This window comes from Thermobia domestica, chromosome 10 (genome assembly GCF_964235325.1).
Source record: "Thermobia domestica chromosome 10, izTheDome1.hap1.1, whole genome shotgun sequence".
Classification (NCBI taxonomy): Eukaryota; Metazoa; Arthropoda; class Insecta; order Zygentoma; family Lepismatidae; genus Thermobia; species Thermobia domestica.
In genome coordinates this window covers 197,584,051-197,599,337 of record NC_137463.1, presented here as the reverse complement: position 1 = coordinate 197,599,337, position 15,287 = coordinate 197,584,051, and the positions used below count along the sequence as shown (strand labels likewise).

Sequence of the window (15,287 nt, the reverse complement as noted above, 5' to 3'; positions counted from 1 at the left end):
CTATCCACAACTCTCATTACTACCATTTAGACTCATTAAAATACTGCCTGGAAGAGTAGATCAGACCAAATACGATAAAATGGGAAGAATATGAAGAATATACGAAACTAGAGTAAATATGACTCATAACATGATTAAGAGAAATTTAAAACTACGAATACCACTGACCAATGCAGCAAAACAAATACAAGAAATATTTATTACGAAAGGTGGATGTAAAGTAAAAATATGTAAGAAATATTTAGAATGAATCAATGGAAGCAAAACACAAATAGAAGAATTAGAAAGTATTAAGACGAAAAAGCGCAAGTAGGCTTGGAAATCGAAACTCAGTTAATCAATAGGGAAGCTGTATATAAGGGAAGCATAGACGGTATATTAGAAGATATCATACAAACTGCAGAACTTGGTGATTGGAACATTTGTATAAGTTAGCCATGACAATTATGAAGAAGGATACATGCTTCAGGAATCTATAATGAGTATAGAAGTGGAGATACCAATCGCTGCAGATGTTTGCAAATGTGAAATCATATATCGCATGCTCAAGAAGTCTACATAAAAGTGGAATGAAAGTCACATGATATAACACAAGCAATCAAAACTGGGTAGGATACTAACTACATACGCGCGTAAAGTCCCCGTATTGACATCGACAGGATATATATCAGTACACCAATTATTTTTAGTTTATACAGAAAAGAGTGACATTACAAGCATAGCTGTGTTAGAAATATATTTATAAATCAACGAGATACTGGGATCATTGAGGTAACTTAGGTTCTTTACTTATGAAATTGAAATGTATTCAAATCTAATATATATATTCAAAACCAAAACGTAAACGACCAAAACGTAAAAGAAAATCTTACAAGTAAAACTACTGAATATTAAGTGTTATGGTTTGACAATATTCACAAAGAGTTTAACGTAATACGAGAATTACAATGTAATATAAGGGAACTTCTTCATATCTGACATTACTTTTCAATGGCTACGGCCTTCCACGTAGAGGCACTATGACCACGTAGCTATAATCCCTTATTTTATACCGAATCCAATGGTATGTGATAAGTCACAATTTGGATTGATGCAAGCGTCTTATCCCTCAAGGGTTCCTCCTTCCACTAGGATTGAAAGACTTAAAATAGTCTAAGAAGCACCAAGTCTTCATCAATTTTACACCTGACATTGTTATCGTGAAATTCTGAATTTCGTTACACATTTGATCTGAATGTGTTTGTTCCAGACTATAGAATACAGGAAATAGAAATTTGGAAATATTTTCCTGGTAATATAGTGCTCAAGTAAAGTTTAATAACCCAAAATGTTATTGAGTATATCTTTTGAACCAAGAGCGATAAACAACTGAGTCTTAAAACAAATATAAGTATGTTCTATGTAAATATTATCAAAATTATGACTAATGTTTGAATTTGTAATGTTTTGTGGTATGAGGAAAGAAACTACCGAAAACGTAAAATAAAGAATGTACAAAATGAACAATATCAATATTCATTTGCAGAAAACTGATTTCCTGTTTATGAATCCCTTTGTACATGTCAAGTATGCATCATCTTGGATCCATTGAAGCAAACATGTGCCAAAGTTAATGCAGTGCTCCCATGAAAAAGTGTTATTTAGTGCAAGTCCGTAAAATGAGTGTTTTCTTACAGAAACTCGCCGCTACCAACACTATTGTTGTAAAATTGTACAACAGGCATCCTTTATAGTAATTAACGATAAGGAATGATAATTTGCACACAATTGATAACTTCAGCTCTTATGCAAAACAAATTGCACTAAAAATACATATATCTGGCAGCCCTGGCAATACTTCCAACCAAACATTAGAAATGTTACATGAAATTTTGGTAACCACATCATTTCCAAAAATGATGGCCCTCCTGTTTTCCGGGTTTAACATCACCTGACCCTTTCTTATTGGGTTGTCTAAAATTGTGGTGTACACGAATAACACCAGGATCATTGAGGAACTAAAGACGAACTTTGACACAGAAATCCAATCAATCACTAGAGATACTATTTTTTTATGAAAAGGTAAAAAAGTGTCAGTAAACGTGGTCAAGCCTATAAAATTCTGTTTACAAGAAAGCGCAAGCAACTTCAAGCGTTTGCTGTAGAGCGCTCTTACTTTTTCTAGAGGATTACATGTTTGTAATGTGTTATCGCAATTTTTTGCATAAAACGCACGTTATCAATTAGGTGCCAATACTCTTTGTTTATCTTTAATTAACCTAAAACACAACTGTTTCATTAATTTTACAACAATAGTTTTGGAAATGACAAAGTTTCTCTCAAAAACACTCGTTTTACGGACATGTAATTAATATATATTTTTATATAGCAATACTGCATCCACTTTGCCACATTCTCGCATGAATGGATATACGAGGCACATTTCAAAAGAAAGGGTCGATATTTTATTATAACCGACTGGCAATAGTGATCGGCTCACGCTTGTGCAGTAAAATCACTTGCTTCATTGCATATCAAACAACCATAGTTTCGCCAGTTATCCGTTTGTTTTCGTGTGTGCTGGAGCGTGTTAAAATGGCTGCGCGCATACACAATCCACCATTTGCGAGGTCCGCTCTGTGATTAAGTTCTTCATGCCAAAAGACAACGTGCTGCTGAAATTCATAGAGAATTGTGTGCAATGTACTTTGACAGTGTAAGGAGTGAAGGAAAGGTACGGCAATGGTGTCGTGCATTTAAAGAAGGCCGTACAAATATCAACGACGAAGAGAAGAGTGGAAGACCAGGCATTCAGGCTGACGACTTGGAGCAGCGAGTGAATGGAAAAGTTAAGAAAATCGTCGCTTCAGAATTACCGCTCTACACATCCTGTCTCCAGAGGTTTCACCATCAACATTGTTTCGAATTGTTACATAAATATTAGGATATCAGAAATTGTGTGCCAGATGGATCCCCAAAATGTTGGCAGACATCCACAAACAGAACCGACTGACTGCAGGATGTGCATTTCTGGATCGCTATGACAGAGAGGACGATGCTTTTTTACCCACATGGTTACAGGTGACGAAATTTGGATTTCTTACATTGCAGCAAGTGACTATCACCTCTCCCTGCACCTAAAAAAGTGGCTTTCATCTCAACGATTTAAAGAACCTGATGAATTGAAAACGGCAGTGTTGAAGTGGCTGAACTTACAGGTGGCGAACTTCTATGCCGAGGGTATTAAAAAAACTTTTGCCACGGTACAGAAATTTGCTTGGAAAACAATGGTGACTATGTTGAAAAATAAAGTGGATATGAACTTGTTTTACTCAATAAAAGAATGTTGCTAAATTACTTATGTGTTTCCAATTAAATATCGGCCCTTTCTTTTAAAATGCACCTCGTATATCGATAAATGCTGCGCATATACATAGATATTCACCATTAGGAAATCTCTTTACTCAAAGTGAATATTGATTTTCATCATTTGTATAATTTGCACTTTACAGTTCTGTATTTGCTATCATTATTACAATAAAATGTTACAAATTCTAACACTGCTCACGATCTTATGAATATCTACACAGAACAAGCTTACATATGCTTCAAGTCCCAGATCCTTAACGTTCTTCGTTCAAAAGATATACTCATTCAAACTATAGGTTGCTCAACTTTAAGGACAGTGTATGAGATTTTCCTTTCGACTTATTATGATTAGAACTTACACACACACTCACATACATATGCATATATATAAAAATAGAATGAACGCATACCAGGTAAGTGAAATCCTGATTCTGGTTGCAATGGTATTGGTTGCACATAGTAATTGAATTCAAAAGGTTCCAACACCTTCAGCAATCCTATATCGCTTATGGCAAGTCCCCAATGTTCACTATAATAACAAGTATAATTTTGAGTACAAGTATAATATCTATATAATAATAATAATAATATAAAGAAAAATCCAACTAAAATGAAACAATCAGAATTTTACAAATGTATACGTAATAACCACTAATACAATATTTGCAAAATACTGTCAGTATACTGATATATTCTTATTCTAATTATTTTGATTATTGTTACCTCTAGAAGGAAAAGGGGTACGTTGGCATAATAGTAGAGAGCTTATCTCTGGTGGCATTATGTAAATTTGTGTGGACAACATCATGTCCGTCCGATTTCTCTGGGTACACGCGATTCTTCATACATTCTAAATCCACGGATTTTCCCCTTATTCTTCACGTAAATTAATCATCCATCTCTCTTAGCCTAAATTGCAAATTTCTGCAACATACACTGAAAGCTTTAATTTCTTTTAATAATTTAAGAAATAGAATTTTCAGATTTACATTTTAAACAACTATTTACATAATGGAGAATATTCACAAGTATGGTAAGTTTCGTTATTATTTAAGTTAGTTTTTCAATAACAACTCATATCCCCAATGTACTGAAGTCCTTGGTGCTTTTATTTATTTTTATGAAGTATGAGAATTTTTTAATATAAGTTTTATATGAACGATATATGTGCAATAAAATGAGTTTCCCTAAGGTTGACAATGTTAGATGCTTTTATTTAATCAATCGTACGTTTTAAAATATTACATCTACTGAAGTTTGATATACACTTTCAATGATAATTCGTTTAAAGTGACGAGAAGTTTAGTATAATAAAAATACCAAGCATCATAACTTGCAAAAAATTAGATAAAAAGTGGTAAATGTAACATATTTTTTAATATGTGCACCATTAGCGTTTTTATATTATAAAAGTATAAGAAAAAGCATTGAAATCCAAGGTGAAGATAGCAGTGAGATCATGTTTATGACTAAAATAAGATATAAAAAACTTTTCGCTTACAATAAGTCTTGTGATATCTTCTCTTATATACTGGCTGTCAGAAGGGAGGACAAACTAAAAATTAAGTCAGATCCTTAGTCCTGAAGGATAATTCAGATATGAGTGGACTCACCTTCATATGTTATTGCGCGTAGAGGTTGCTCAGAACATACGTATTAAACGTGCACTATTTAAACACCGACATTAACTGACATCCTAGCACAAACAATAGAATGTTGTTTATATGTCTACAAATATTCTATGTTTACTAATAGTATTTATTTCTTTTTTTATAAAGAATGGAAATAATACATCGTTTTTGTAAATGTTGATTTGATTTTGTACTATAAAGAAAGTTACGTTTAATCTAACATAGGTCATTATTACCCCAGAAAAAATGTTATGCAAATATAAACTGTTTATTGAATCATAATTTAGTTTTCTGGAAATTACATTACATAACAAACGTTTGGAAGCAAATAAGGAGAGACAGAGAAGTATTTACAGAAAGGAACACATAAACCGAATCTCCAAATCCACTGATTCAATAGAGCAAAAAATCTATGTTTTTTTCATGTCGCACAAGCATTCTATAATCTGTATGTAATTCATAAACATTTGCCTATTACGATGGCAGAACTATGAATACATATAGATATATTGATATGTTTACTGAGCTCCAATCACTGATATATATGTGGAATAATCAAAAATAAGTTAAGGCTAATTCAAATATTATTTATATTTTTATAGTTCTCCAAATATTAACATCTTTTAGTTACAATAACAAAATTGCATCTTGTGTATATTGCCATAATATTAAGAATGAAATACATTTTTTGAATACGTGTCCCTCTGACAGTCACACACATTTTTTCCTGGTTTCAGTAACCACTTAATTCCTTAATTCCAATAATTAAATGCAGTTGATATACTGATGCCTTTCCGAATCTGATTCACATGCCTGCATTGGTCTTCCGCCCTATCACTCCAGATGAGATAATTTTCAATATAGTCCCCATGTGTACGTTGATATTAGTTACGAAGTCCAAAATCGTTAAATTTCATTCAGTACAAGTCTTGATTATTTACATATTTCTTTTACGTTACGCACATCACAAAACATCAGTAATTGAAAAACATGTCTTACTTGTAAGGTCGTACTAAAACCTTTTAAACTCAAATTGAAATGATCATAAATAAAAGGAAACAAAATACCAGTGCTAACAAATACTAGACACATCGTTATAAGGGCCTAAGGGAAATAAACTTAACAGCGAGTTTGTTATGATAGTTGAGACAAAAAAATACTTAGGAAGAAGACGATGGAGTCACATCAACTGCGTGTTATCACAAAACGGAATAAAGTGGGTTTGTTCTTTTTGGCAATCACATAGCATCACCAATAATTAAATCGTAATAGTTACCTAGCCTTAATAACGGAATATATTGCGGCTAAGTCCGAAGAAATAAGGTCATTTTGAAGGTCAACTCCTCCTATTACTGGACCAGAATAAAACTCCAACAGATTTTACTGAAAACTAGTCCTATTCGAACAAAACGTTTACCACATTTCAGAGCATGAAGGTAAGAATTATGGACTTATTTATACAAATGTGTAATTATTACACCCAGATATTTCATGTACCTCTAAAATGTTAAATCAATTCCCGTCTTAGTTCTAACTCACCGAAGCCAAATACGATAATTTCTCAAACACCTTCTGAAGAACTGCATTTGTAGAAAGTGAAGCACTCGCAGCAATTTTGTTGCAAACTTCTTCCAATTTAGGTCATTGACAGAACATTAACTACATAAATCATGCATAAAAGCAAACTTGGAAGTGAAGGATTAAGCGAAATAAAATCAGAAAATCGTCATTGCATAAGAAGATAAGTTCTCAAGTAGAAAAGAAAATCATGTTGTGGGGGAAAGCTTTGCTCAAGTTAACAGAACTGAGTATACATTGTTACCTCTCCCTTTGAAAGTATTTACTTAATGTATTTTAACATGATCAGTTCACTCAGTAAGAAGATTACAACTTCTATTCAGTTCGAAATTGTGCAAACATAGTTTAGGGAGAGATAAATGTGTGATTTTTTAGAGTAATTCTCAGAACCATAGCATGTTAATGCTACCAAATAGTACAAAAAACTATAACTATGTTTAAGGATTTCAAGTCTAGTACAGATAATTTGAAATCAAAAGGCAATCTAACAAACACATGTCTAAATAGATGGAAATAAAATTTAATTGGCAGTAACACAATAATAACCAAACATATACACGTTATGATTAAAGTTGATTCTTTTTGTATTGTTTTATTGGTTTTAAGGTACTAGCTAATTTTTGTTTGAGAATTAGAAGTACAAGAAGGGGTTATATAATTCATATTTGATTTGAGGGCTATGCTGATGAATTGTACCATATCTGATATCTTTTTTACAACTAGCATTCAAAACGTTTTATGTGTAAATATTCGTGTTGAATGTTTGCATAACTTATAAGAATATAACCATTTATGTTTGAAGTATGTTCCTTTCTTGTTTCTTGTATACATTAGTGGACGAGAACTGTGCCAGCATCGTGAAAGCAGTATACCGTACAACTAGATTTGGCACATAGACAAATCTGGTAGCATTTGTAGTTTGTTTAATTTAATGCCACGCTGTTTTGTTAATTCGTATTATATTTACGAATTTAATGTAACTTTGTGTAAAGATATGTAAACAATTTTGTTTTACTTTCGTTTCCATATCTGATAAGACTTATTAGATATCTGAGAGAATACCTCTCTCTCTTTTCGTTGAATTAATATAGTAATTACGAATAAGTAAATTGTAAGAGCACAAATGGATTCGAATTGTGTAATCGAGTTCTTTGCGTCTCATTTACACGCACATTATTCCATGCACTTTAAATTTAGGCTATTAAGCCATTAACTCTTGGCTTGCAACTGGCAATTTAAATACTAAAATCAATTTAATGTTAATAGAATTAATTTAATGTTCATGATTTGTCTACCTTCAGTACTTGAGTAGTGGTGCAAGTAGGAACATTTAATTATTGGTTATTCATATCATTTGTGTTTATCTAGCGCAGTTGGGTCGCATACGACACCAGGGTGTTCTTTGTGATACGAAAATAACATTGCTGGAATTTTTTCCTTTCGAACTCTTTGCGGCTGAAGTGCAAGATATCGTGGCATTAATAAGTAAGGGACAATTTTTTTGTTACTTTAAAGATGTTAAGTGACTTTTTACTAAGGCTTTGACCTAATCAAAATTTCAAAACTTAGGTAGCAGTTTCATAATGACTATTCAACTAATATAACTAGTGAACAGAAAATTCGGTATTTTCTGACTGGTGACTTACCGGGCTATATCTATAACAATAACCTAATCAGTTCCAAAAATGGTTAGGTTATGTTGCAGTTAAAGATATACGTCGGTAGGTCAGCAGTTCGAAGATTACCGAAAATTCAATAGTAAACCACTAGACCAATATTTGTTGCAGTAATCAATGCTGTTATCACACCATGAGAAATTTCACATGTGTAGGTGTGACGTACACATGTTGTAGTCTAATCTAAAATAAATTACCACATGTTACCAACTCTTATTCGACTGGTGTTTTCTAAATGTATACATTTTGTGATGGATCGTATATGACCCTATGGTATAATTTGTGCATATCAATGCTCTGGTGTCCTTCTAGAATTAGGTATCTTTGGAACATAAACATAAACTACAAACATTATAGTAAATTGCATTGCACACACACACACACACACACACACACACACATATATATATATATATATATATATATATATATATATATATATATATATATATATATATATATATATATATATATATTCAAGACATTCTCCTCGTAGTTGAATACCCTTAGATTTAAAAATTACATTTAATCTGGCATCCACCCTTTCATGACGACCACACAGGTCAACGTATCATTTTCTATTCTTTTCCTACTCTGCGTACTATTACTGCAGCCACCGTTTCTCTAAAATGTACTTACACGGTCGTCAATTTATATTCTGCTCATCATTCTCCTCATCCTCTAAATTGATAAAAATAATATAAACTTAAAAAATTGAACTTTTAGCTATAAAACGTAATGACAATGTGTAATCGAAATATGGAAAACGTATAAAGGTTTAGTTCGCGTACCTTCAGCGTGTGGCGTTTCGATCAGAAAATATATAGTTTATCGTAGAATGTTTCGGTATTATGGCAACCAGTGGCACGGTTGGTAAGCCTTATTTGGCTGAGTGAAATGCGTTTTTAATCCTTTTATAGGAGTGACCAGCGATACCCAGTTAATTCTTTAATTAGCAAAGCATGAATGAGTTGTGTTAAAAATTTCAAATTTCGTTGACTTGCGCATTTTAGGTACTAAATTCAAAATTTAGCGTGGAAATGAATTTATTGTTTGTATAAATTAAATATGGTACCTTGCCTAAAACTAACAATGCCCATTTGAGGTATCTTTTTTGACGCGAACATCTCTCATATTTTATGTACATTTTTTGTTTGATGGTTATGATCTAGTTAAATATCAAGCAATTACATTCTGGTTTCGTTCCTCTACAAAGATATATGTGGAATATACAAATGATTTTATATATATAAAGATACTTATTTTTTTCTCGGTATATATATGATAATACTAAAACAACTACACATTGTCATTACGTTCTTACATACACAGAGGCATGTAGTTCGTGAATATACGTATTTCTGATGCTACCATTCAATTACACACTGATTGCGTTCTTACTTCACAAAGATGTACTGTATGTGAAATACACGCATCATATGAAATATTTTACTTATATATTTCTAGCTACATATCTGATAATACAAAACAAATGCACACTGATTATTTTCTTACATGCACAGGAAAATATACTGTATATCGTTTTTAGCTATATTTCTGATGATACAAAACAATTACACATGGATCACTGGACAAGGGAAACCTCTGGAGGTTGGGTATTGCATTTCATTGAAAGATGAATTTATAACGACGGAAGATTTATTTCCACGTGAGACCCGGATCAATATTGTGCCCAAAAAGGAAACCGAACCCGTTACTACTTGATGAAAGGGGTTGAGCTTATTCACTTATACATCGATGATATTAAGTATATAGTAGATGTACGTAATGTATTCCTCTGCTAACCATAAATTTATTTGAAACAGTTCTCTTACTTTTGTTTGTGTTTCAAACGAATTTTCGCAATAGATTCAAACCCCATGGACGAGCCGAGAAAAGCAGGGCTTGAGCAATCGTAACTAATTGCTTGTTGCGGTAATGCACTAGTTTTACACATGTGCAGTAACGTAGCCAGAATTTTGATTTTGAGGTGAATATTTGCAAATGGAAACTATTTGGTCCAATAAATACATCTTGTGAGTTTACAAATAAATATATAGCAACTTAAAATATTTTAGGGGATTCTAAATTGTTTGGCACCCTGTGGCCCCCTATCTACATCCATGACTATGTTGGTGTCCTTCCAAGACCGGGAGAGGAACGATTTTGAAAGTGTCACCTTTTTAGACATTTCCCATATCAATTTCATATGAACACACGGTATTGAGATACGCCTTATTCTGGCATTGTTGCTCTGAAGCAACACAGATTTCTATGGCGTAATTACTACTTTAGTGAGTTAGATATTACCATAAAATTTTACATAAATATCAAGTGAACCTTCACTTAGCTTCTAGTCAAATCGCAAAACGAAACTTTTATCTATTTACTGTTGTAAATAATAGAACAAACAAGACACAAACGCAAGGCGCCAAACCTAGGAAACACGTCAATATTGGAGTTATATCTACGGCTAAATTTCCGAATTTCCAGAGCGCAAGAACACAAATTCCGACAAAAGAGATATTGCTTGTGGGCATCTCTGATAACTGGAAGACATACAATAAGTATGCCCTTGAGGAGAAATACAGAACTTTCGTGCTTCTGAGGAGCGACAGGGTCACATAAAAAGTTAAAAGCCTGTCCAGATGCAAGTTACCTATGATTCTCAGTCTTCATCTCTTTTAGCCCGTGTTTGTGATTTGATTCCGCACAGAGGCTAAAGAGACAAAGGCCTGAAGCAGTCATCGAAAGTTTCGTTATCGACTTACGTTAGTACTAACAATTTACAAACCTTCAACTTGATTGTTTAATTTTTATGTCACTCGTTCTCAGAATCTACTCGGCCGAGTCTAATTTTTTCACTACTAGGAGCATCACTTAATGTAAAAAACGGCATATTATAGTTTATCAGGAATAATAGCTCATTATGCGCTGGGGTGTAATTTTTCAATTCATTATATATAAGAGATATACAGAAACAACTGAACCGATTTCAATTTCTTTTCCAGTTGGAAAGCTGATCTAATACAAGTAACGATATGCTATATTTTGTTCCGAAAAATGTGCCCTTGGGCTCTTGACGTGTCCTTTTCTCATTAAGTATATAAGACATTATCAGATACTGCAAAATTAGATTTCAGATTTTATTTCGCTGTTCGTAAACCTGTTTAAGACCGATGAAACTACATTTTACCCCGGATATATATACGAAATTTTTTGAAACTACTGAACCCGTTTCAAAACTTCATTAGCTGTTGTGAAGCTTATTAAATCCCAGTGAAGATTCGCTGTACTTTCTGCAGGAAAATGAGGTTTTGGTCGCAGAGCGCGTCATTTTTGATTCATTATATGTAAGAAATATACACAGAGTACTGAACCGATTTCATAAATGTAGTCCTTCCTGGATAGCTTGTCTAACGCCAGTGATAACACGATATATTTTATTTTGGAAAATGAGCCTTTAGGTGTGTTGGGCGTGGAATCTCGATTAAATATATATTTAAAAAAATTGTCAGAAATTGCTGATCAGATTTCTAAAAAAAAAATTCGGTTCAGGAAAACGTGCATAATGCTAGTGATAACATCCTATATTTTATCCAGTAAAGTGGATTTCCGAACAATAGAGACTTATTTATTCTTAAGTATATTTAATAGTAATATTCAAAAACTACTGCACCGATTTCAAAAATTCTTTCCCTGTTGGAAAGCATGTCTAATGCCAGTGAAAATACGATGTATTTTTTCCCGGATGATTTGAAATAGGGCACTGAGCGCGTCACTTTTTTATTCATTATATCTAGGATATTATTCAAAACTTCAAATAAATAAATAAAAGATAAATGAATAAAATAATTCAAATTTTCTTTCTGTTTTGGTAAAAATTGTCGAATGCTATAACGATACGCTATACTTAATCCCGGAAGATGGTTCCTCGGTTGCTGGGGGCTTCATTTGTTCTTCCCTATATATATAAAACATTTTCTGAAACTACTGAACCGGTTTCAAAAATTCTTTCGCTGTTGGGAATTTTATGTAATGCTATGATGATACGTTAAATTTTTATTAATGTAAACAGGCTCTCGGGACCATGGGGATGTACTTTTGTGTTTCGGTATATATAAGAAATTTTCAGAGACTATACGGAACTGTTTTCCGAAAACTCTTTCATTATTGAAATGCTTATTTAATAGAAGTGATTATATATTTTACTATATTTTATCCCGGAAAATGATACCTGGGAAAGTAAGGGCGTAATATATAGTTTCATCATGTATAATAAATTAATAGACCAACTGAAGCGGTTTCAGAAATTCTTTCGCTGTTGGAAGTACGACTCTTCCGATAATTGAGTAATCGAAAGCAATTCGATAAAATTTCAAACTTGTTTCGTCGATAAAGGATTTCAAATTTATCGAATTATCGGACTTCCGAGACTTTCGAAATGCTCGAGGAGCTCGACGTCTTCGAGGCTCGAAATGTTCGAGACACTCGAAGTGTTTGTGGCACTCGAAGCATTTGACACATTAGAAATGTTAGAAACATTCGACGCTCCAAGCTTTACAACTAAATATAATATGATAAATTTCGAAACGTATTGTTATTTTCACTGCTAGTATCTCAATTTAAATAGTTTATATTTACAAGTTAGGGGACGGGGAGTTCGCTCACCGGTTCACCTGTGTAAATCCGGTTCTGGATATACATAACATGAACGACAAATAAGCATGCCCTTTTAAAAATTAGCTTCCTTGAAATAAAATGAAAAAATGTCTACAATATCTGTACACAATTTCATTAGTTTCGGCACACTTCTTGTTGCCCTTCGAGAGTCAATTTCAAAATTTTGGTTGGGGTCAAAGCTCCTAAACTCTTTTTTTTGCATAAAGATGTATATATCCGGAGATATCACTCGGTAGTAGAAGTTTGAATTATATCTGAATTACTCTCTGATAAAGCATTATATCTGATTTACTCTCTCATAAACTAAACCTTGTGTGAGAAAGGGAAAGGGGGAAATACGAAGATATACCAACAAAACAACAGAAAGAGAATAAAAGCAACAAAATTATGGTCATTCTTTTATGATTGCTCTTTGTCGTATTGCATAACTGAATACGGCACAAAGTATTGCAAAGGTAAACCTTGGTAACTCTGTGAATTAAATGGTAACATAACGAAAATGGGCCAAAATGTGTGTGACCGTATATTTAGGCTTTCATAATCATATAACATGAACAGATTCAACTTTACATGTGAAATGAATCATTGTAACTTTTAGTTTGATACAACAAGGTAAGAACTTTACCAGAGTTCATGAATTTGTACTCTAAGGTTTGGAATTTCCAATTTTGTTGTTTTTATTTATTTTTTGTTTATGTTTAGTGCTTAGATTAAGATATTATCAACTAGAAATCCCTTGAAGGCGAAGTATTCTATCTCAACTTTCTCAGATTCTTAAAATTTTCATCCGTTTAGTATATAGACCTTTGTCATTATTCTTGGAAGAAACTTTTTAATAATGCCACTTATCAAAAAAAGATTATTAGTCTTTTGGAGCTCAAATAATTACTGTGTTCAATCCTATTTTCCTGTTTACTTAGTTTGGGGAGAATAATCATTTTCCATCATTAATGGAAACGCAAACGTAAAAAGTTATTTCTTTACTGGATATCTTAAGCGAAATACGAAAGTTTATTGCGGTCTGCCCTTCGATCAATGTGCGTTACTACCATGAGTGTTCCGTTCATGAATACTAAGTTATAGAAAACGATTTACATAATGAATTAGTCAACTGGATGATTACTTGTTTGTTGACCTCATACAATTTGCAGGCGAAATATGTGCACTTTTGTACTTCACATTAATGATACATTACTTATTTTCGCGTAGATGACATGTAGATTATGATGATGAATGCAAATTTGTGAAGAACTTGTGTAATAGTTATAACGGTCTTCATACTAAACTTCATAATGTAATCAAACTTATAATACGTATCCAATTAGTAAAATATACATTATTTATGCCTTTAAATAGCCTTTTCCGATTTCACGAACGAATCGTAGGAAGCAGTTTGTTAAATTCTGTAAGTTTGAATTGGACATTCAAGAGATTTGAAGTATTGTTAAATTATGTTGATAGTAAAGACCATTTTATCGTTAATTATGATGCAAATATTGTTCCTTTTAAGTTACAACATACTATCTTCGATAACAGGGTGATTAATATATTCATTCATTTAGTACTAATATGTAACAAATTCATCTATGACCGAAAGAACTAGTGTGCTTATCATAAATGATTTCTTAATATAACTATAAAAATAAATTCTAGTTTAACTTGAGAAAACTACCTAATTAATTAATATTAATTAGTCTTATGAGAGGATAAAACAGAAAATGAATTGTATAATCTTAATTTAGACATCCATTTGCAGTTTTCTTATACCAGGCAAAAATGATGAAATGTTTATTAGATGTCAGTAGACCAGTTAGATAAGTACTTTAGCTGCATTTTATAAGAACTGATTAAAAACTTGAAGTTCCATTGTATGCGACATCTCTATGAACATAAACGAATAATGTAGAATGTAATGTTGAAATTTACGTGTACTGCTAAATTAAGAACTATTGTGCCCGACCATAGCCTTTGCTACCTTTCCAGTGTCATATGCTTATTTACACATAAATATAAATCGTTATAAAAATGTACAGAATGACTTTGGTGAAAGACCGTTGAAAATACATTACTTGGAGGTACAGTCATAGTCGCTAACAGGTTTGAATTTCCAAAGTCTGCTGGGGGATCCAAAACGTTGTGTTAAGTGAGAAAGGGACATATTGAACATATAGCATTCCCTCCGTCGGTGAGATATCTGTATCGCCGTTTGAGGTTTATTTGGTAAATGAATTCGAAATAGCTGGAAATGAACTAAAATATTTCTCACTTTATAAACCCCCGGGGTATTTGGCAGGTTACTACTAGTATTGGTATTTTAGATATTCTTTTCTCTAAAAACTATATGAAGTAAGACGTCTGTTTTCAAAAAATC

At 32.6% G+C, this 15,287-nt stretch overlaps 1 protein-coding gene across 1 annotated transcript in view; it reads right to left on the bottom strand.

Annotated features, from left to right (window-relative positions):
- Positions 1–15,287, bottom strand: part of LOC145661729 (trypsin-1-like) — a 157,672-nt gene that overhangs the window by 34,193 nt on the left and 108,192 nt on the right. The window contains exon 6 of the mRNA XM_081727064.1: positions 3,759–3,877. Coding sequence (XP_081583190.1) covers positions 3,759–3,877 — 119 coding nt within the window. The remainder of the gene's footprint in view (positions 1–3,758; positions 3,878–15,287) is intronic.